Source organism: Vicia villosa, unplaced genomic scaffold, assembly GCF_029867415.1.
Source record: "Vicia villosa cultivar HV-30 ecotype Madison, WI unplaced genomic scaffold, Vvil1.0 ctg.000684F_1_1_3, whole genome shotgun sequence".
NCBI lineage: Eukaryota > Viridiplantae > Streptophyta > Magnoliopsida > Fabales > Fabaceae > Vicia > Vicia villosa.
The window spans coordinates 139,983-165,775 of record NW_026705306.1 but is presented as its reverse complement, the minus strand read 5'-3'; the positions used below and the strand labels follow the sequence as shown (position 1 = coordinate 165,775).

Genomic DNA, 25,793 nt, shown 5'->3' with positions numbered 1-25,793 from the left:
AACCCCCATTATTGAAAAAAGAGCCATTGAATTGAAATTATGCCTTTTTTCAATAACTCCTATTTTTCTTCTTTTACTTATTATTTTTGTTTTTAAAATAAAAATATTTTCATATTTGTTAAACATAATTTTAATATAATATACTTTCTTGAGTTGTATATATATATTAATATGGTAGTTCACTAATGATACACAATCTCAATTTCCCATTTCCATCCAAGCATGGATACACCTTTACTTGTCACACAAATTCCTATCACCACAAAAGAGCTTCACTTATTTTATCGTATTGATCGTGAGCTACTTTGTTTTTTGATCTTCAAACTTCACTATGAAGTAACTCAATCTCTTTTAGTCATGGCACTATGGCTATGGCTTGAAAAAATCGGGTACCATAACCTTATCCATAAAGTAGCATCTTTACAAGGTACCCTTATCAATGCCATTGTTGTTGAAGCTATAACTTGCTTGCAATTTTTGGAGAGGGATAACCCTCCTATCCCAATTGGAGGTGGTTTACCCTTGACTAAAATGCTCATAAAAAAAGACATCTCTCTTGAGATGTTCATCTCGAAAAGGTATACGGCAATGACTGGCATTAAAATCGTTTTAAATGAGACGTGCGCTCGAGTTTTTAACGATGTTTTGCAGATAGTTTTGAAAAGGAAAAACATAATCGAAACACGGGGTAGTAGTAGTACCACATCACGAACTCACGCACTCAACATGCCTTTGATTCTTCCAGGTTTTCCTCACCCTTTATTTGGCAGCTTTGATTTGTTACCAAGAAACGAGAACACCAGCTTGTCTGATGAAAGTATATGGATTCAAAAGAAACCCTATGATGACGCTACGAATGATGATAAATCCTTGTTTCTCACATTTTCTAGAGGGTTCCCTGTGTCGGAAATGGAGGTGAGGTACTTGTTCACAGCTAATTATGGGGATTGTGTGCAACGTTTGGTCATGGGAGGAAATCATGTCAAGAATGATCAACCTTTATTTGCAATTATGATTTTGAAAATGGTGGAAATTGTGGATCAAATTCTGGCTGGGAAACGTGTTGCCAAGCTTCAAATCAACGGAAAACACATTTGGGCTCGCAAGTACGAGCCTCGTCTCTGAGTAGCCTTTGTTTATTTCAACTTATAGTCATTAGAATAAAATCAGAAAAACAGTCAAAATAAAGAGAGTCTTAATCCTCGCTATAATTATTGTCGCCGCTAGTTTTGCTTTTCTTTGAATAAAACATTTATGTCAGCAGATTATGATCCTTTTTTGTGGACCTATATGTAAGCAAGGCTTGAATTAAACTCCACAATCTATTTACGAATCTTGCGTATTGAAATTTTTTTATAATAATTTTAGTTTTCAAATAATATTTTTGGACGTAATAAACCAAATTCAAAAATTCTTATAAAAATTAAATTAAAATAAATCATTTTTGAACTTAATCATTTCATAGAATTGAGGTTAAAAAAAAAAATTTAACTCATTTACTTTTGAATTAGTGTAATATAAACTCTAAATTTACACTCGATTATCATATATCAGTTGAGTTACCTCACTTTATCTAATGCCATAAATTTTGTGGCGTTGTTTAAGAAAACTTATAAAAATAACTTATTGTTATAAAACTAACTAAAACAATAGAGAGATCAAAGAAAGGGAGAGAATGGAAAAACTAATATTGTATTATCTTCTTTCAAAAGTATCATTTACATCACAATGTGAGTCTTATTTATAAGATCCAAGTGAGATGGAAAGTCACATATATTAATGGGGAATAGGAAGATGAAAAAGAAGAATAAGGATGGACATCCACTTTAATCTTTATTCATAACACTCCCCCTTGGATGTCCATTGAGGATATGCCTCGTTAAAACCTTACTAGAAAAAACCCAGTGGAAAAAATTCTAGTGAAGGAAAAAGGGTACAATATCCTTTGAATGTGAATTGCCTCGTTAAAAACCTTACCAGGAAAACCCAATGGGAAAAAACCACGATGAAGGAAAAAAGAGTGCAAAACATATGTATTTATCCCCCTCATGCAGACATTTACATGTGAGACGATATTATTTGTAGTAGTTGCTTAAAATTTCTTCTTGGAAATGACTTCATGTAATGCTAATAGTTATGCAGAATTTGATGAAGTTGTTGCCATGAGTTGTTTCATAGATCTCCATGAAATGGTTGTACCATCACATGTAAACAAATAGCCTGTTTCTGATCTACTATTGTGAGAATCTGACAAGTAACCAGCATCTCTAAGATAACAAAGTATATGTTTGACTCCGTTCAAATGTCTTCGTGTAGGCGAATAATTGTATCTTAGTAATAGATTGACCACGAACGATATATCGAGATGTGTTTAATTAGCAAGGTACATTAGTGCTCCAATCGCACTAAGATATGGTACTTCAGGACCAAGCAATTTTTGTAATCATTTTCTTGAGGCCTGAAATGATCTTTCTCTACATCTAATGATATAACAATCATTGGAGTAGACAACAAATGAGATTTGTCCATATAGAAGTGTTTCAACACTTTTCTATATAACCTTCCTGATGTACAAATATTCCATTGTCTAAATTCTCAATTTGTAAGCCTAGACATAATTTTGTTTTTCCTAGGTCCTTCATCTCAAACTCTTTCTTTAAGAAATTTATAGCTTTTGGAAGCTATTCAGGAGTTCCACTAATATGTATGTCATTCACATAGATAACTAGTATTGCAAATTCTTTTTCACATCATTTTATGAAAATACAAGTACAAATTGAGTTATTTGTATATTCATCATTTAGTAAATATTCACTGAGGTGATTATACCACATGCATCTAGATTCTTTCAGCCCATAGAGAGACTTGTTCAATTTGATGTAGTAGTTTTCTCGAGATCCACAATTATGTGCCTCTGGTATATTGAATCCTTCAGGGAGTTCCATGTAAATGTCACTATTAAGTGAGCCATATAAATAAGATGTCATTACATCCATCATGTTCAGATTAAGCCCTTCATGTGTTACAAGGCTAATTAATTATCAAAAATCGATTGAATCCACTACAGGTGAATATGTTTTATCAAAATCAATCTTAGGTCTTTGTGAGAATAATTGAGCAATAAATCAAACTTTATATCATTCTTTTCTTTTTCACAAAAACTCATTTATATCCAATTAGTTTCACACCTTGAGGTGTTCGGACTACAGGTTCAAAAGTGAGTCACTTGTAAAGTGAGTTTAATTCTTCTTCAATTGAATATATTTATTTTGGTCAATTCTCACTTAGTCTACAATCTTTAATAGACTCTGACTCATGATCCTCATTATCATTGATTATTTTTAGTGCTATATTTTATACAAAGACATTGTCAATATTGACTTTATTTGGTTATCTCAATTTCGGTTCCATTCTAATTCATCCATGACATAATTTATCGAGATCTCTTTATTTTATATTTCAAGTACTTGATTTGTTCTTCTGGACATGAAAATTAAATTAGGTCAAAGTGCTCTTAGAATTTTCATATCCTCATTTGGGTCATCTTTAGTTTTTTTTCTTAGTAGAGGACTTTTAACATTGGAACCGACTTTCATACCACGCTTCAGGCGCATCAACAACTCATTTGCAATAATATATTATCCAATAGGAGAAACCACTTTGAGTGGAGTATTATCTGCTGATAATTTATTTCATAAATTTTGCAAATGAATAGTATTTTGAACTTTTTGTTCATATTGACTTGTATGAGGATCAAGACAACAATTTATTTTAAATTGTTCATTTGAACTTCATGTTCATGATTTCAGCTGTTCATTTGAACTTCTTATTGATGATTTCAGCTGCTTATTCTCCCCCCCTAATATTGGAAAAATTAATTTATCAAGGAATAATCAGCCTACTGGGCTGCAATCAAGTATTTGATTATTTGCTCAAATTATATCCTCAAAATTGAGATTCATATTAATTATATTTTTCCAATATTCTTTCATGACTCGTCTTAATGTATTATATTGGAGCAATTTGAATATACACAACAAATCCAAATGTTCACTTAGATGAGAAGTATTAGAATAAATTAGGAAGGACTAAGATATAGTATCTTGTTGGCTTAATACGAATAAATATCTTAATATCATACTTTAGGTGTTTCAAATATATAATTTAGAATTGATGATCTCATAAGTATCAACCATTTAACTAACTTTAGACGTCTAAAGAATGGATCTTCGGGTCCATTTTCTTTTTATGAACATATATTACATGATATTCAATATCAATTTTAATAATATATGTGATACTTATACATGAATTTCCAAAAAATCCAGAAAACAAGATCTTAGTCTAATTGGTTGTGAGTAGAGACATATGCATGATATTTTAGTTGATGCAACAATTAATGTCATAAAAATGCAATTTCTCAAATTTTTATTTTCCTTTAGAAAAACACAAAAATTGACTGGATTGAAGAAACTTCCGGTTCTTCAATACAAATTATTCGCATCCTATTATATTCTAGATGACCCAACCGGTTTTACCAACGACACATTTAAGTGTAATTTGTAAACTACTGGTTTACAATGACATGTTCTTCAATTGTACTAATATAAGTGTAGTGCAAATCCGAGGGAAAAGCCAGTAGTTTTTCTATTAGACATTTTATGTCCAAATTATGTTGTGTAATACAAAGATATTTGATACCTCCAATATAATTCAAAACCAATATAACAGTATCTCATGATTAAACACTTTAATCAAACACATTTATATGAACATATTATCATATAATTATCAAACAATTACCCCTTATAAAATTAAACATATTTAATCATACAATATTATATCAGTAAAATTATATCATCATATAATTAATTTGATTTACTATCCTTTAGAGATGGATAAGTTCTTCAGGAACTATATAAATAATTTATTTTTTCTATTCTTCAGGGATGCTTGATAAGTTCTTCTGAAACTATATAAATAATTTGTTATAAACAATAATCTAAAAAAAATATAACCATCCTTCTGAGATGCGTTAAAATTATTTGTGTCATTTTTCTGGAATGACAATCTTTTAACGAGCATATTACAAATTATGAATTTTTAGATCGATGCAACAAAAAAAATTTATGAAATCCTTCTGGGACTCAATAATATTATAGACGCGGCCTTTTAAAGGTGATTGAACGTTGAATTCTTCTGGAATTCATCAATTATTGATAAATACAATACTCGATTAAACTCAATCTTTGAACAATAATTTGGAGATAGTTTAATAATAATCTTTAGTTCTACAAATATCACATCAAAAACTATTTCCATAAACAATGGTCAAGAAAAATTATTCTTTGTGCAATCCTTCAGGGATGCTTGAATATTAAATTAACACTTTTATGTGTTAAAAATCAATTCCAGACAAACATATAGAAATGCTTTAATATTAAATTCTTTCGGAATTTAACAAGAATGATCAAAGAAATCTAATATTATTGTACAAGGTAAATAAACTTCGCTTCAAAATATATAAAAAATAAACATATTTATATGAAGAAAAAAATAGTAACATAATCATGAATTATATTATATTGGTTCAAATATATTAAGATTAAAAAAATAACGTAGAACCTGACTATATCATCACTGGCGTTGTAGAGTATCGTGCTGATAACGTGTTATAAAACTAACTAAAACAATAGAGAGATCAAATAGAGGAAGAGAATGGAAAAACTAATATTGTATTATCTTCTTTCAAAAGTATCATTTACATCACAATGTGAGTCTTATATAGGATCCAAGTGAGATAGAAAGTCACATATATTAAAGGGGAATAGGAAGATGAAAAAGAAGAATAAGGATGGACATCCACTTTAATCTTTATTCATAACACTTATGATATTTTTCAAATTGTATTTTCACAAATGATTCAAAATAACTTAAAAATAACTTATAACGTATAAAAAACATTATTTAATCTTTTGTTATAAAAATTATGAGAATGATTGTTATGCATTGTCAGTGTAAAATATTTTACATGGTCATTACATCACAACCATTCACAAATACTACTTTATATGTGATTAAATAAAAAAATTAAACATCTACAAAAATTTAACGGTTATTATTCACTGGCAGTGTAAAACTTCTTTACACTGTTAGTGTATTTCATTTAAATTCAAAAATTATTTATACAAACTTATATAATCTAATTTATGAAAATAGGCTGAAAAAACTTTATGAACAATGTCAAAAGTTGTTTTCATAAGTTTTCCTGAACAAATAGTCTCACAAAACTTATGCTACTATAAGCTCAGATAAGTCAATACAAGTAAACTTTTAGAATAAGTGATCTTTAATGTTTTGTCTATATAAACATTAATTTAGTTCCTTATTTACATATGTTCAAATAAAACAGACTTTTAAGTTGACTAACATGCCAATCAAGCCTTCAAAAATATCAGACTCAAGCTTAAAAATAAGCTTATGAGAGGCTACATGCCAGGCCTATACTTTGGTATTTTTAGCATGACAGACTTTGGCTTGACAAATCCTAGCTCGACCCAACCTATTTATACCCCTACCTCCAAATCACCATGAAGAAAGGGTATCTTCATATCCATTTGTTTTAACTCTACATAAAGCAGAGACACAAGCAAGAATAACTCTAATGGAACGGTGGTTTACATTAGGAGGAAAATTCATTAAATCAATACCATTCCTTGTAAAACATTTTGCTACATGCCTTGATTTATATCTAGTTCCATATTTCTTCTTGGAAATCCACTTACAACCCACAATCTTCTTAGCATTTGGTTTCTCAATATTATTTCTGTGAGTTGGCAGCTATTTTGGTAAAACATTTTATCAGGGTGTTTTTGCAAGATGTCAAAACATATGTCTTGATATTGTGTCTTTAAATATGATCTGTTTGATTATTCCTATTTTAGGGTTTTATTTGTGTCAGGTTCGTTTGCTTAATCTCAGGAGGAATCTTCTCAAGTTATTCCAGCATTAGTCGAGTAATCATAACCTGACTGATTGAAGTTATTATGGGTTGCTTATGAACCCTATTTGTTGTCCCAAGCCCATGCTTGCTTGTCCGCTGCTGCTGCTATTTCTGTTTAGGGGTTGCACAATCCTAGTTGTGTCGTGGCTTTTGTTAAGGACTTTGAGTTTTGTTTTGCCTAGTAATTAAGTTTATGAGTCCATTGTAATCCTCTATTGTATCAGTTTGATACTAGAGGTGGAGTAGTTTCTTTGAGTTGTATTTTGTTGATCATCCATGAGCTTTTAAGCAAGTGATGATCTTGTGTCTTTGAAAAGTGTGATCTTCGTTTTTGTTTGTTTTGTTAAGTTGTCACAGGGGTTCTGTGATTAAATGGATTTGAGGACGGTCTCATGCCTAGAGGATTCTTAGGTAGAAGTCATATGAAGGGTAGTGATTAAGTGAGAAGTGTAAACGAGAAGTTTGACTTTGAATTGATACTATCAAATATTGGTTTCATCCCTGGCTTGGTAGCCCACAGAGTAGGGAGGTTGTTTCCGAACTAGGTCAACATATCGATGTGTCATTTACTTTCTGTGGTGTTTTATCCGCTGTCATATACTTGTTCATAACTGTTAAAATGCTCATATATCATGTCGTGACGTCTCATTCAACATCTTATATCTGATACTAGAATTTCACTCAGCAAGCTCCCGAGTATGATTCTTATGGAGGGTTCGGGTTCTTATTTCAATGCACCAATTCACTTTGATACTTCATCACATGTATTGCTTCATGTAATAAACTATGTTCTTGTTCAAAATAAACTTGGTTCTTGCTTCATCACATGTATTTCAATGCTTTATACGCTGTTGAGTGCAAAAGAAACCATTCTTCATACCCTTGAGGTGGTGTGATTTGTTTCTTTGGCCTGTCTCTAGCCACATTGTTGTGAAATCGATGCCAATAATAAAGTATAATAGGTTTCGTTTCTTGGCAAGAAACCCACAAGGGTAGGAAAGATGAAAGCAAGAAGAACACAATGAAATTAGTTATAAACTGTTATTCTTTATTTTCTCTTTTAAGCAAGATTACAAGTGTTACAGAATAACAAATAACCCAACCAAGCGGTTGAGCTCCATTGGCAAGGAGCCCCGTCCAAGGACGTATTCGGGGAATACCGAGTTCGATTCCCAGGCGGAACAATCTTGTTTGGCCAGTGCGCATGCCTCTCCGCACGAGCCGGATTAGTGGCCCACCTGTGGTGGGTCGACACCGGTGCAAATAGAAAAAAAAAAAAAAAGAATAACAAATAACCCCTCTCACCCTAATTTGGATTTTCAATATGCAATGATGAGAGACTAGTATGCTATTTATGATAAAACTAACACACTAAACTAGTGGGTTTTACACACAGACCCATTACACAAGCTAACTTAGGGAACAAGCTAACTTGAACAGTTGAGCTTAACAAACAGACCCAATTCAACATGCTAACATTTCTAGAATTTTGACTAATGCATATTTGAGCAAACTTCGACTACAACATTTCAGGCCTTCGACTACAACATGTGAAGAAACTTCGACAACATGCTAAGATCTTATCGAATTGTCAAACCAAGAAGACACCCTTTGACCACATTAGAGTTCGATCCAATATCTCACAAATCTCCACCTTGGAACAAAATCTATAACATCAAGGGAACAAACAAGCTTTCTTCCTGTAGCTTTATCAACTACATACAGTGGAAAAACTTGCAACTTGGCAAGGTTTTGTTAATCATATCAGCATCATTGTGATATATCGAAACCTTCAGCACTTGGACTTTTCCACGCTTGATGACGAAATGCAGCCTCACATCGATGTGTTTGGTTTGCTCATGATAGGTTGAATTCTTAGATAGGTGTATTGCACTTTGACTATCACATTTCACAATGATAACTCGACCTAGAAGTTTCAGCTCTTTAGCAAAACCTTTAAGCCACAATGCTTCTTTCACAGCTTCAATTAGGGCAATATATTCTACTTCAGTGGTTGATAAGGTAACAACCTTCTGAAGTGTTGTTTTTTAACTGATTATTTTGTCAAACATAGTGAACACATATCCAGAAGTAAATTTCCTTTAATCCATACAACCTGCATAGTTAGAGTCGACATACCCTTCGATTACTGCTTTACTATATTCATCATAAACTCCACCCTAAATTAGGACTCTGTTCAGAGACCCATTTATGTACCTTAAAATCCACTTTAATGCTTGCCAGTGAGCCTTTCCAGGATTTGCCATATACCTGCTTACAAGACTTACTGCATATGATATGTCAGGTCTAGTACAGATCATAACACACATCAATGAACCTACTATCTTAGCATATGGGATGCTATTCATATAAGCTCTTTCGAACTCAGTATTGGGACATTGGTTTATAATTAGCTTGAATTGAGGATTTTTTAGAGTTACAACACACTTTGAATTCGACACACCAAACTTTTCGAGAATCTTTCGTATATATGCCTCTTGAGATAAGTATAATTTTGACTGATTTCTATCTCTTCGAACGTCAATCCCAAGAATCCTGGATGCAGCTCCCAGATCTTTCATATCAAACTCCTTATTGAGTTCACCCTTCACCCTTGTTACATCTTTGACATTGTTGTTTGCTATGAGAATATCATCCATATAAAGCAACAAAATAACGAATGAATTACCAAGTCGAAATCGGAAATAAACATAATGGTCGAACTGGCTTCTTACGAAACTTATGTGTGCCATGAACTTGTAGAATCTCTTATTCCACTATCAAGTAGATTGTTTCAGTCCATATAAAGATCTCTTTAGCTTTGACACATAATTTTCCTTCCCTTTTTTTTCATACCCTTCAGGTTGCCTCATTAAGATTGTTTCATCTAGATCACCATATAAGAAAGCAGTCTTCACATCCATTTGTTCAAGTTCTACGTCAAACTTTGCCCCCATAACTAACAACATCCTGATGGATCTATGCTTTATAATAGGTGAGAACACATTATTAAAGTCGACACCTTCTTTCTGAGTGAACCCCCTTGCGACCAATCTCGCCTTGTATAGTTACGACGTCACTCCTTTGATTCCTTCCTTAACTTTGAAAATCCACTTACAATTGAATAACCTGGATCCAACAGGTTTCTTGATCAGTTCCTAAATGTGGTTATCATGAAAAGATTTCATCTCATCATCTATGGCCTTCAGTAATTCAATCATATTTCAACTTCTCAAAACTTCCTTATAGTCTTTAGGTTCTTCATCTAGAACCTTACTTTTAGAGATTAAGGCATAAGCTATGAGGTGAGTTTCTGAGGTGGTTTGATGACTCTTCTCGATCTATCTCATTCCAACAGGTAGTCATCAACAACTTCCTCAACTTCCTCAGTATCTTCAGCATCTTGTGCTTCTTCAACATCATTTGGGATACACACATCAGCATCCACATGATCCACCTTAATAGGAATTTCTCCCTATTCCAGCTATTCTTCATATATCTTTGTACTTTGACCAACATCATCAGTTTTCTTGAAAGCCATCTGTCATACCTCAAAATTTGCCCACCACATTTTTATACTCAAGCTCATCTGAAATCAAAGACTCAATACTTGACGGAATATACACTCTCTTAAACAAACGCCCTCCAACTAGGGTTTTGCCTTTCTTAAAGAAAAGTCAGGTTCTGATACCTCCAGTGGACTCCATGGCCTCTCATATGATTCAAATAATCCTTATGCTAAGTTTCAAGCTCTGATTCACAAGATTGCCCAGACAATTGCTCACAAAAGTCAAAACTCCTGATTTTTTGTCAACATCCTTATATTGAAGTATCATTCACCATTTGATCAAGAATTGATCATGGTTCATCAAGGAAAGATCAGAAATCAACAGATTCAAAAGTTTCTAACTTAGGGTTTTCATAGGAGAAAGTCAACTGAACTTTGACCAGCCATAACTTCCACATGGAACATCAGAAATTTCCCACCCAAAGCTCAATTTGAAGGAAATTGAATTCTCTACAATTTTTTCTCTCACAAGTCAAGTCCAAAAATGCTTCATTCGAGAGATATGGATCAAAAGATTGTAGGTCCTTTTTGAAAGTTAACCAAAAATAGTTTTTTGTCAAAGCCCATATCATCAAGATAAATTCTTCAAATGGGAAAAAGCTTCGAAAGTGGCTTGTAGAGGACATCTTGAGGTTTCCAAAAAGTCCTAGAAATCCTCCATATCTTAAAAATTGAGGGAGATATGCCTTGTCAAAGTTGGTCGATTTCAAGAGAAAAAATGTGAAACAAAAGGCTTCAAATTGAATTTTCTTGCAAAGGGACCCAATCTTTTTTGGCCCAATCCGGTTCCTCAAGTTACCCAAGATACTTAAGTCAATCCTCACGAATTATTGATTTTTATTTTATTTTATATGAATTTTTCACTCATTTAAAGGTGATATAATTCTCATAAATAAAAGGGAAATCAAAGATTTGATTAAAGGAACCATAATGATTAATTTCAATAATCCATCACAATACATAAGATGCCAAAATTCGTGCAAAGTGAAATTGGCAAGATTGGATAAAGATTGGCCATAATTAGAAAGATTTAAAAATCAAATCTCTCAAACTTACAATCCAAGAATCAGATGGAATTGGCCAAAAATCTGTGACCTAACACGTTCTACTATAAGTATGTGATAGATCCAAGGCATTAGGGGACGTTTTTTGCAGCATTCAGAACCCTAGGTGAACTTCAAAAATAGTGACAATCAAGGAGGTTGCAGACCGAGTTCTACTTCAATTCAAGCCATACAAAGCATTCCAACTCGTTCCCTGGCTCACTCTGATCCATCCTAGCCGTTCAAAAGCAGACAAATCTCCCTGAGTTGTAAGGTTCGATCCCGGTTTCATAGCTTTTTTTGTAAATTTCGATTTCGCATGTCCAAGCATCTTTAACATGTTTTAACGATATATTTGTGATCGTGGCAATGTTTGGAAGCGTTCTGGTTTATTTAATTTCGTTTTAGGCATAGGTACATGAATCCGCCATTGTTAGGTTATGAAAGCTCCGTTTTAGGGTTTCTGCGTATAGATGAAATTAGCCGGTATTAACGCTATTACTGTGTTCAGGGGGTTGGACCCGTTCGATCTATGTCCTTGCAATGTATTTTCGTTGCGTTTTGCGTTGTTTATTACCTGCAGAAGCTATAGCGACGAAGTGCACATCCGTAAGTAAAGGGAAGTACCTAAGGCGACGGGCGAAGGAGGAAGATGAGCGTTGTCAACGTCTCATTGGTTGGTTTCAAATAAAAAAGGGTGCGCGTCTGGTTTGAGTCTTGTTCCTTTTGAATTATGTTTGTGTATATATTATTTGTTACGTGTTCACAAATCATCGCAAAAACTTGGATCAGTTGGCAAAGCGCTTTAAGGCGAGGGAAGTAGCTTGGGTTCGAACCCTACTGAGGACCCTTATTTTTTTTTTTACAAAATGCATGTAGTGATTCGCTTATGGATCCAGTATGCTTGTCTCGTGCGTGACCAGAATGCATCCCCATCATCCTGTCCATCAGATTAATTCTCCAGACTCATCCAACGCATCTTGAAGCGCAGGTCCACCGTGGACCCTCAGACATGCACACCACCGAATCAAAAGCTAAGAAAATTTTAATTTCTTTTATTTTTTATTACATAAACTAGTTTTATTATATATTTATATTATTTGTTAAAAATCTTAAAAAACATATTCTTTTTCGAACTTTTTTTTATTTTTATTATTATTAATAATTTGATTTTTAATTGTTTTAATTTGATTAAATTTTGTTTAATTTTAATTAGTTTTTATTCATTGATTAAAAATAAATATTAGGATTAGATATTTAATCGAAACCCGATTGTCACCGATTTAATTAATTGGGTTGAAAACCAACAATTAATTGGTTTTTTATTTTATTCTATTAACCAGTGTTAACTTGTGCCCTAATCAGGATTTACGAGATCGAATGTGAAAGAAACAATTATTTCCTGTAAACCCTAGCAGAGCGGCGATAGCGATGGGAAAGGCACGGGGCCGGCCACCAAAGAAACCGGCGGCAACGACGCCTCCGGCGAGTGTGAGGGTGTTCTCGACTCAACCAAGTTCCATTGTTAAACAGTCCGAAGCGAAGCTAGTAGATTCTGATGGCACATCTGAGAAACTTGACACAATCCCGGAGGAATCAGATACTCGAAAGGATGAGACAAAGGCCAAACCTTGGGTGGAAGTTCTTAGCGGGAACCGCCTACTGTCTAATGGATTAGAACTGTCGTATACTGCGCCTATGATTGTCGAAGGGGAGGTTGAAGCCCAGATTGACGAGCAAGACATTGCTTCGGAATTGATTTTCTGGGAAAATGCCCTAATAATGTATGTGATAGGGGGAGAACTGACAATGACTTCGGTGCGACGATTTATGCAGCATACATGGAACTTTGTTACTCTCCCAGACCTGTATTATAATGAAGAGGGATACTTCATTATAAATTTGAAATCAAAAGAAGATAAGGAGGTTGTGCTTAGGAAGGGGCCATATACGATTTACAGGAAACCAATGTTCTTACAACAATGGAGCCCTCATTTCACCATGATGAAGGATGCAGTGAGGATTGTACCAATCTGGGTCAATTTTCCACAGCTCCCACTCATGTTTTGGGGGGAACAGAGCATTGGGAAGATTGCTAGCATCATTGGTAAACCAATGATGACTGACGAATGCACAGCTAAGAAGCTCAGAGTTACATATGCGAGGGTGCTGATTGAAGTGGATATCACAACAGAGCTAAAGGATACCATTGCTATTAGAGATCCACAAGGAAACAGAATCGTCCAATCTGTGGAATATGAGTGGAGACCGCCATTTTGTAAACAATGCAATCAAGTTGGACATATCTGTGACACAAAACCGAAACAAGAAAAGAAGCAATGGGTAGTGAAAGCTTCATCCATTGCTGCAGACTCTGAAGTAATGATAAAGAAGAGTGAAGAAGTTTTAAAGAAGAGTGAACAAGTGCAGAATGCAGAGGAAAGCTCGGTGACAAAAACCCCTAACCAAGGAGATGAACCTGTCTGGACAGTGGTGGGAGCTTCCAGCAGAAACAAAGGCAAGAGCCCGATAGGGGGGGAGCTGAGTTTGCATAAGAAAAAGAATGATGTGGGTTGTAGCAATGGCTTTGATGTTCTGGGTACGCTGGAGGTCCAAGCAGCCTCGAGTTCTTTACCACCATGATATGTACATGGAATATGCGGGGCTTAAACAAGAGAGCTAGACACATTGAGATTGGAGCCTGTCTCAGGTACCTAAATGTGTCTTGCATAGCGCTTCTTGAAACTAAGGTTAAGGAGAATAAGGCTAGAACAATTAGAAATAACTTTGGACCACATTGGAATTATATTGACAACTACAATAAGCACAACAATGGACGTATTTGGATTATGTGGAAGGACAGGGAGGTAAAGCTTAAGATGGTGGATTGCTCTGACCAATACATTCACTGTGAGATTTTAGACACTACTGATGTTAGACTGTGTTGGATGACGGTGATTTATGCACACAATCAGCTACAACATCGCAGAGTGTTATGGAATGATATTAGTAGGATTTCCACTGGATGCCTGGACAGTTGGATTGTGATAGGAGATTTTAATAATGTCCTCACTAGTGCGGACAGGGCAGGAGGAAATCAAGTGCATGACTGGGAATTCCTTGATTTGGAGGAGATGATGGATACAGTTGGCCTGTTTGAACATGAAACTAGAGGCTCACATTTCACATGGACCAACAATCAAAGTGCTAATACCATATACTCTAGAATAGATAGAGCTATATGCAATAGAAGTTGGTTTTTGACCTTCCCCAACTGTGATATTGAAGTGTTGCCCAATCATATTTCTGATCATAATCCTTTGAAGGTGACTATACAGGGCCTGCATATGAAAATGATTCCACCACAACCAAGATTCAAATTCCTGAATAATGTGCTAACGCAAGAGGACTTCTTAAAAACGGTTCAAGAGAGCTGGAATACGAAGGTACAAGGTACTCCAATGATGATTCTATGGAGGAGATTAAAGAGGCTTCAACCAAAACTGCGAGCATTGAATAGAAGGGTGACTATGGAGGTGAAACAGATCCAGAACTATCGGATTCAACTTGAAAAAGCACAAATGAAGGTTTCCCAAAACAGGTTTAACCCGGAATATTTGCAGGAGGTTAAACGGATCGAGGAACGATTGATGAAGGCCGCTGAAGAGGAAGAGAAATTACTTCAACAGAAAGCTAAAGTGGACTGGATTAAATTAGGAGACGCAAACAATGCATACTTCCATGCTGTAGTAAAAGGCAGACACAAAGCAAATGGCATTCACAGCTTGGAGGATAGCAATGGTACTAAAATCACACAAGCAGATGCTCTGGAACAGACGGTGCTTGAATTCTACAAGAACTTGATTGGTACGCATGCAACTCAACTTAGACATGTGGATATTGAGGTGTTAAGGCAAGGAAAACAACTGGATGAGATGAGCCAACAAAATCTGATTGCCCCTATTACAGAGAAGGAAGTAAAGGAAGCTCTCACAAGTATTGGAGATAATAAGGCCCCAGGGATCGATGGTTACAATGCTAGTTTCTTCAAACATGCGTGGAACATTATCAAAATAGATCTTATGAAGGCTGTGCAGGAATTTTTTCGAGACAAACGTATGTTTGCTGCTATCAACTGTGCTGTAGTCACCCTCATTCCCAAAATACCTGAGGCAAAACACATGAAGGATCTCCGCCCTACTGCATGTTGTACAACATTCTACAAAATTATCTCCAAGATCTTGACAAAGAGACTGAGTAGAGTGATAAATGAAGTGGTGGATAGAAGTCAATCGGCGTTTGTACCAGGAAGAATAATTCATGATAATATATTCCTTGCCCATGAGTTGATACGAGGTTATAGCCGGAAAAATGTTTTGCCTCGGTGTGCCATCCAAATGGATATACAAAAGGCGTATGATACCGTTGAGTGGCTGCCGCTTAATTGTATTATGCGTGAACTGAACTTTCCGAAGCAATTTATTGATTGGGTGATGTTGTGTGTCTCTACTGTTTCCTACAGGTACTCAATCAACGGGATCATCACGGATTTCCTCAAGGCTCATCGCGGACTACGACAAGGGGATCCTTTGTCCCCATTGCTCTTTGTTTTGGTAATGGAGTACCTCTCCCGCTGTTTGCGCAAGTTGAGAAACAGACCACAATTCAAATACCATCCAAAATGTGCAAAGCTGGGAATTACCAATATCAGCTTTGCTGATGATCTAATTTTGTTCTGCAGAGGAGATAGAAATTCAGTGAGGCTGCTCATGGAGGAATTCCACGGGTTCTCGTATGCAACAGGTTTAAAGGCCCACCCTGCAAAGTGTAAAGTGCTGTTTGGGGGAGTGAGTTTTCTTGAGAGACAACAAATTCTGACAGACACACAGTTTGAAGAGGGAGAGACGCTGTTCCGTTATTTGGGGATTCCATTATCTAGTCGTAGGCTTACCATACAACAGTGCAGACCCCTTATTGAGCGTGTGGTTGCGAGAATCAGACATTGGTCAGCACGGCTATTAAGCTATGCGGGGAGATGTCAGTTGATTAAGAGCGTTTTATTTGCTGTCACGAGTTTTTGGATGCAAATAATCCCTTTACCTCAAAAAGTCATCAAAGACATTGAGGCCACATGTCGAAGTTTTCTTTGGAGTGGCAAGGAGATAATAACAAGAAAGGCACCAGTTTCGTGGGAATACATTTGTGGAGATACAAAAGTCGGAGGACTCAATGTCATTTCTCTTAGAGAGTGGAATACCGCTACGATGGGAAAACTCCTTTGGAATATCCACAAGAAGGCGAGATCATTCCTACACTGAAAAACATTTCTTTGTGCATTTTTTTTCAGGGTAATCACCAGACATCTTCCGACTGTGCGTCTCGCCTATTACGAAGCTAAGTCTCAATTTTTATTATTTGTTTGCCCTATAAAATTGTTATTAGGGTTTGTCCTCGAAACTCAATGGACTCTTTTTGCACTCACTTCCTTTCTGTCTGTCTTTGCCAATTTTTCAGGGTTAACCTCGAGGCTACCCCCGACTACTAACCATATCAGATCAAAAGCTAAGTCCTATTCTATATTTTATTTTTAATTTTCTTTTACCTTTTTTTTATCAAATTAGGGTTAGCTTTAACTGTCAACGAATTGATAACGCACTCACCCCTTTTGTATTTATTTTCTTTTTTCAATTTTCAGGGTTAGCCAACCGTCAAAGCTCAATAGTCGGTAACCCTAAAACCTAACCTCATTTATTTTCCTGTCTTAATTATTATTTATGTCAGACCTATTGCCCTGCTGGTCCCCTGGTTTCTTTTTCCCCTTCCCCATAATATTTTTGTAACTGCTTCCTGGTGTATTGTTTGGCCATGAAGGCACTTAAACTGTATGCACTATATTACCACGTGGTTAGTAATCCTAGGGAGTGGTAACCTTGAACTGAATCTAGAATCACTTAATTACAAGATAAATTATAACTGAATCTGATCACGTGATTGTTGCACCCACACGCCTTTTATGGTACCTCTCTTGTTGCCTGTTTCCCGTTGCTTGTTGCCTTGTGTTTTTTGCAGAATAGCCATGTCCCTCGAATACGAGGATACTTCAACAATGTTGCCCTCAGTTCATTCAAAGATCATAAGTCCCAAATGATGCTGCCTTCGATTCGCCAAATATGATCTCGTCCCTCGAAGTTGCCTATGAAGTGCTGAGGTATCCTCTGGTTGCCCAAACGAAAAATGGCTATTCTGATCCTTCCCTTAGACTACCTGCCCCTCTATGGCATGGGACAGTCTTATGGCGAATGATGATTCGACGACCCTTCAACCTCCAAATCAAAGGACTTCCTTACCCTCTTATGGTAGGGATAGCCCTAAAAGGCTAAAGAACATTTTTCATCTAACCAGGTAATTTGCCCTTAATTGCATGCTCTGGTTTAAAATCATTTTCTACCCTTTTCTCAAAAATCTTCAAAAAGCTACGCTTATTTACAAGCTAAAGTCTTATTTCTTTTCTACACTTTTTCTTTCAAAAGAGCAAAGCAATTAAGAGCCCATGGAAAACCATGGATGCAAAGGGTGCCTTACACCTTCCCTTTGCATAAATTACCCCCCGAGCTCAGTTTTTTAAAAGGTTTTTCCTGTTCTTTTATCCTTTCTGTTAATTTCGATAAAATAAAAGTCGGTGGCGACTCTTGCTATCCGCAACATTTCGATAAAGTCAGTTCACCGTATTACACCATCTTAGCTTCATTGAAAAATACATCTCGACTAGTGATACATCTCATGTGACATGGATCTGGACACCATAGCCTATAAGCTTTGACTTCTTCATGGTATCCCATGAACACGCATCTCAGAGCATTAGGTTCGACCTTGTCTCGCCTAATGTGAGCATAAGCTACGCGGCCAGATATTCTAAGTTTTTCGAAATCTGGTGGATGCCCCAACCAAACTTCTTCAGGTGTCTTCATATCTAACACAATCGAAGGAATTCTATTTATTAGATATGTTGTTGTTGAAGCAACCTATGCCCAAAACACCTTTTTTAATCTAGCACTAGCTAACATGCATCTAACTCTTTCCAAAATGGTTCGATTAAACCTTTCAACCAAACCATCTTGTTAGGAAGTACCTGTGGTAGTTTTATATCTTGCAATACCAAATGCTGCACAAAAACTATCGAATGCCTCTTTGCAAAATTCAAGGCCATTGTTGTTTCTCAACCTCTTTACCTTTCTGCCAGTCTTATTTTCAACTAGAGTCTTCCAACTTTTGAAATTCTCAAAAGTTTCATCCTTAGTCTTCTGGATTAATACCCATAACTTTCTGGAATAATCATCAGCTATGGATAAAAATACCTTGCTCCTGAATGTGATGGACACCTTGCAGTGTAACACCCCAAATTCTACCCAAAAATATCATGCGAGAAATCAGAGTATTTTAAAAACTATCAACAAGCATTTGGGATATCACATTTACTTCCTATAAACAACTCATAAACAGATACATAGCACTTTAATCTCAGAGAAGCACAAAACAACTTATAACAGCTCTTAGACAAACCAACTTCATTTTAATATGCAGCAGAATCATAACATTCGAATTTATAAACAAATCATCTTATTTAATCGGAAACAACTTCAAACATCATAGTACTTCTCATTATCCAATTTGGAACTCAACAACTAAAACATGAACAACATAGAAACAACAATATAGACAACCCCCGAGTGCTACGTATCAGAGCGACACACCAACCAGACACGATGAATCTACAAACTTCCACAGTTATACTTGAGTACCTGCCTATTTCTCATGGTAGGGGAAACATCAGCAGAAGGGGTGAGATATCAAACATTATAAAGGAAAGTATGATAATACATATAGCAAAGATAAAATCATACACAATTCACCACTTCTCAATATAAGCAATTTGCATCACAACAATAATGTTAACTATCAACTATAACAATGTATTCAAGTTTACAAGTATGTCATTCAAGCACATAATAACATATACTTCATAATCACAACGTAAATTAATACAACTATCAACAATGGCAAAACATGGTTCATATATTCCACATATATACATATATCATTAATACACACACACACACACACACACACACACACACACATATATATATATATATATATATATATATATATATATATATATATATATATATATATATATATATATATATATTTTGCATTCGCATCATATACGTTTCTTTTACATATATCACCAAAATCATGTATCAAACATCACCAAATTTAATTATCACATCTCATGCACACATAACAATCACCTAATCACATAATTACATATATTCAAACATCACATAACTCCAATGTAACTCAATGCAAGACATGTGACTCTATGCATGTGGTACCCAATATGGACCCAAAGTTCCACCGCTTCCGATTCATATAGAATCTAGCCACGCTTCATATCCGGACAAGACCAAAGCCACCAAATGTAAACATATAGTTTACCGCTTTCCGATTCACTCTAGAATCCAAGCCACGCTTGTGTTTCAAAGCAATTCCACCTATGTTTCAAGGCACACTATGATATGAATGTATGTACAATCTCACAAATATATGCAATTAAGATCATCTCTACCATCTTAACTTTCCACATATCACAATAATTCAACTCTATGAATTATCCACCAATTGTACACAACATTCACAACACACACACACATCATTCACATATGAGAGGCCAATTAATCAATTACGATTCACACTATCCAATTAACACTAGTAATCATACTATCTCATGTTAATTCTCATTTTTGTCAATTATACATGAACACACATTTTCAACATCAAGCAATTAGTCATTAGAATTAATGCTAATCAGCTAACCATAAAGAATCAATATCAAAACAACATCATTGGCATGACAATATATATTTCTCAACATACATATTCAAGCCAAAACACAATTACAAACAATTTCTCAAAATACCGTAATTTACCGATAAACCGAATAATTGGTCCAAGTTCAAGTATATTCCAATCACATAGACTTATTGGAATCAATTCAACTAATAATTTAACTATCCAATTAATAATTAAACTATATTAATTTCAATTCAACTATTATATTTCTATTCCATTATTTTCCAATTCTATAACAAAACCCATTATTTCACTATCAATGGTTTACTCACAACAAACATAACAATCTAATACACATAGATTATCAATTGCACACAACTTATCACATTTATATCATCACATTCCAACAATCATCAAATACCCAAAATTGCAACATAGAAGAACATGGATATCAAAGTATAGAATTAAACCCACTATAACATACTATCATACAACCCTTTAGCATGAAAGAACCCCACCCTTACCTTGGCAAATATGAAATCTTTCACCATAGCTCTAAGCTTTTCTCCAAAATAAATCCTTCAAACATAATTTGGAGACACACCTAAAAAACAGTTCGGAAATCAGCTTATCAGACGAACTTAAAATCCTCAAAATCAAAATCGCTCCGGTCATAACTTACCTCTATGAGTCAGGAACATCGTGTCAAAACCACGCGACGATCCAACGGTTGGATTGAGAGATACATCCGTTTTGCTAAGGTGACTCAATGCTGAAACTTGCTGCGAAAATGAGGTTTCTTCTAGCTTTTCTCTTCCACCATTGTTCTCTTCCCTTTTGCCTCTTTTCTCTTCTTCCTATTTTTTCCCCCAAATGAAAATAGTAACCTCTAAAACCCTAACCTTCTCTTACTATCTCACTTATGTCAATTGGGCTTAACCCACCAATCCATCCATTATGTTTCTATCACTTAGGCCCATTTAGTTATATCTCTCTAATAACTCAATTGAGTCAAATACAAACACTCACATAATTAAATACTTAAATAATTATTATATCACATAATAACTAAATAAATAAGTAATTATTAAAAACACCAAATAATATAATTACTAATATAATTAATAAAAATATTAATAAAAATCGGGATGTTACATGCAGGCCCCCAAAGATCAACATGGATGTAATAAAGGGATCCATGTGATCTTTGTTTGCCTTTATTGAACCTCACTCTGCAAGAATTTCCTAGTACACATGGTTCACAAAACTTTAGCTTTTCGACTTTGTCTCCACCAAGCAGATTTTGTTTCCCCAATTCGACCAGACCCCTTTCACTGACATGGCCCAATCTCATGTGTCAATTTTTTGTCTTTGACAAAGGTTTCATGGATGCAACATCTGCAGAACCACTTACAACTTCAACCTCAAGGGTATACAAGTCTTGTTTCTTCACGCCTCTCAAGACTTCCTTCGATCCCTTCATGACTCTTAGGATACTTCTCTCTCCTTGAAAACATATCCTTTCTTGTCGAATTCACCAAGAGAAATCAAATTTCTCTTCAAATTAGGTACATACATGACTTTAGTCAACAATCTTATTGACTCATCATGGAGCTTAAATCTAATAGATCCAACACCTGTAATCTTATAAGCTTTGTTGTTCCCCAGCAATACAGATCCACCATCTTGATAACATAGTTCCTCAAACAAGTCTTTGTTTGGAGTCATGTGTCAGGATTCATTTTGATGTTAACTTTTGAAACTTGTACATAACTAATTAGTTCATTGTTAATTTTAAAGTGGATTCTGAACTTTTTTCTTGAACCGTCAACCATAACTCGTGGTTTAAATTTTTACCATTGTCTTAGAAAGTTGGACGTATTCACATTTTATGTTTGGTTGTATTCAAGTTGGGGAGAAAATGTTTGGTTGTTATGCGGGTGAGAAAGAAAAAGAAAGAGAAAAAAGCGTTGAAAAAGGAAAATTAAAAAATAGAAAAAATATTTATGAGAATAAGTTATGCCAAAGGTTGTAACAGATGATGAAGGAGGAAAAAAAGGTGAAAGAAAATGTGAATGCTTGAGAATTTTAGAAGTACCATTATCATTTATTTAGGCAAACAAGCTTTTGTGATTCTTGTTTTTGTACTTTTGATAGAAATTTATTTTTGACTTTCTCGAAGAAGCATGGAGCATAAAACATACAACAGAGTAAAACATCAAAACTTCAAATAGTTCATTTATTGATCTCAATATAATTTACCTAATTAAATAATCCAAACGACTCAAGAAAATATAACACGTAACAAAAAAACTTGTTTCCAATGTTACATATCAGAGCGGAATGCGAAAATACTAAGTAAACTCAACAAAACAATAAATAGAACGAAGTAGGCATCTATGTCAATCCTTCCACACAACAGCAACTAATGCTCCTCCACTTGAATATCTGTACCATTGGCACAAAGAGCCACACAAGCAAATAAAAGGAGTAAGAAATACGTTCATCATGTTAACGGTGTAATAAACAATTAGGATAGTATCATACATAAGATTCACCAATACATGAATTATTCACAACAACAATAATCGATTCACAATTCAGTTATATATGCAATGCAACCAACTCCTCAATTCTAATGCATGAGGTACCAATCCCGGACATCAGAATTATGTTGCTAATTTCGTCCACCCACAGATGGTTCCTCTTCGAACCCCGACTTGTCACTAATCCCCTCTTTTGAGCTAGAGACTCGTCAATAGACCGAGGTCCATACATCTATCAATGACACACATGTTGCATGATATGCAACAAAAACATACAAGTGCAATAATCACCACTGAATCATCTTCGAGCTGTAAACATAGCCCACTAAGGCCACCGCAATAGTTTTTTTGACTTAAATGCAGTTTTGACCCCCAAATTTCTCAATTGCTTGATTTTGGTCCCCTAAGTTTTCTAATTGCTTAATTTTGGCCCCCTAAGTTTCAATTGCTTGATTTTGAGCTCTCAAGTTTGTCCCCCTTTTGCTTTTGATAGTCCCATAATGACATGTAGACTAAATTTCATTTTTTTTTGTTTTTTGTTTTTCTTTTTTGGGTTAAATAAGTTTTTGGTCCCTATAAATATTGCAGTTTCATTTTTAGTCCCTCCTGAGTTTTGACAACGGTTTTAACTGGTTTTGGCAACGATTTTACATTCAAAGTTTAACTATTAAAAAGAGAAGAAGAATAAAGTTGTAGAGAAGAAAATTAAAAAAAAAAAGAAAAGATAAAAAGCAACAAAAAAAGAGAAATTTAGCCCACATGTCATTAGGGGACTATCAAATGCAAAAGGGGGACAAACTTGAGGGATCATAATCAAGCAATTGAAACTTGTGGAGCCAAAATCAAGCAATTACAAAACTTTGGGGACAAAAATTAAGCAATTGAAACATAGGGGACCAAAATCAAGCAATTGAGAAATTTAAGGGGCCAAAACTACATTTAAGCCTAGTTTTTTTTTATCTTAGTACACTTTTCAACATATGCATATAATTATAACTCGACAATATTTAAGTCATCACAACTCAACAACATATAATTATATATACAACACTCATCGACGGGGAAAAGTATTAGCATATGTGCTAAACAATACTCATCAACATGGTAAACATATTATTACTCATGTAAGCTCACCAACACAGTAAGAATATTATTATACATGCTCAATATTACTCACCGACATACTCTAGTCTTATCTCACTACTCTTCAACATGACTCTGAACACGCCAGATTTCTCAAATTCAATATTATTGATACACATAACACTCCAAACACATCAACATAACTCATTGAAAGTGATTTAACTCAAAGCATTTCAGACTCAGCTCAAAACATGTCAGACTCAACTATAAAAATATCAAATACCTCAAACTGAACTCTAAACATGTCAAATAACTTAAAATCAACTCTAAACATATCAAACTCAACCCTCTTAATTTAAAAAACACTAAAAATATCAACTAAATCAACTTAAAGTTATGTATAAATATATTTAATTCCTTAAATTGCTAAAGAGTTTCCCAAAACTCTAGACTTAACTCTAAAATTGTCTAACTTTAAAATAACACCAGATATTATATACTTATGATAAAATTATGAATCTCTCCAGTTTAAAAACTCTTTAAACTCCCTTTCTAACACAACTGATCATACCTCGAACAGAGTTACAAAACTCTAGTTGTATTCGTTTCAGTTCAGCCATATCACAATATTTCCTGCATAAACTCTAGAACATATTGCCTTACTTCTAAATAACATAAACACCACATACTCATGATAAAATTATGAAACTCTCCAATTTAAAATATCATTAAACCCTATTTATAAAACAAGTGACCACACCTTAAATGGATTTACGAAACTCAAGTAACGCGTGAAACAAGATGGCCAATGCAAAATTGAAACTGACTACACCTTTGGTATAAAAACTATATAACTGCTACTACTGTAGTAATCCTAGACTCAATTTCTCAGCTTCAAAATAAAGATTATCGCGTTAGCTTTCTAACGCAACTAACGACACCTCAAAGGGACTTACGAAACTTAAGTTACGCATGAAATATGGCGGTCAGTCCCTTTATATGTCTATCTGCGATTTTATGTGTTTTTTTCTCTATTGAACATATCCAAAACTCATCTATTTCGCCTATTTGAGTTATCACCACCTCAAAAACATACAGATAAACATAGACATACACAAATCATACACATGTATCTAATTTTTACACTTTTTCCTTAAGGTGTAACTATAACTCATCAATCATCATAAAGGCATCAAATGACATAAATAAGACATCAAGATATATAAATGAATATACATATCATATTACTCAAAAAAATATTATCAATTGATTGCCTAAAAGGATTTTGTCCAAACTTTCTTTGGCTACAAACATTAAAAACACAGATTATAGGGAAAGAGAGAAGACAAGAGAATAAGAAACCCTCACCATCCCTATGTTTATCCACCCATATATGAATAATTCTCCCCTTACCTCAAAATTACATATGTATTAAAACTTTTGTCTTTGAGATTTTTCCATGCTCTTCAACGTTTCTCCTAGGTCCGCCTCTTTTAGCCTATTTTCCATAATTTTGCACGTACAGTAGAAAACTCTACCTCACTCCATCTATTTATTCAGCCTAATTATCTCAATTCTCCTCTCACCCATGTTCTTTCTATTTTCTAAAACTTTAATTTTATTATTTGATTTTAGTTAAATCTTACTCTAATTTAATCATTTCATTAAATCTCACCGCACCCAAACTCTTACTCAAT

General features: G+C 34.7%; 1 protein-coding gene across 1 annotated transcript; it reads left to right on the top strand.

Moving 5' to 3' along the window:
- The first annotated feature begins 222 nt into the window (after positions 1–222).
- Positions 223–1,216, top strand: LOC131630462 (uncharacterized). Its single transcript, XM_058901231.1, has one exon. It carries the CDS (start codon positions 223–225, stop codon positions 1,123–1,125), a length of 903 nt encoding a protein of 300 aa, XP_058757214.1. The 3' UTR covers positions 1,126–1,216.
- The last annotated feature ends 24,577 nt before the right edge of the window (positions 1,217–25,793 follow it).

Coding starts and splice junctions, on each gene's coding strand:
- LOC131630462 (XM_058901231.1), top strand. CDS start 223: ATGGATACACCTTTACTTGTCACACAAATTCCTATCACCACAAAAGAG.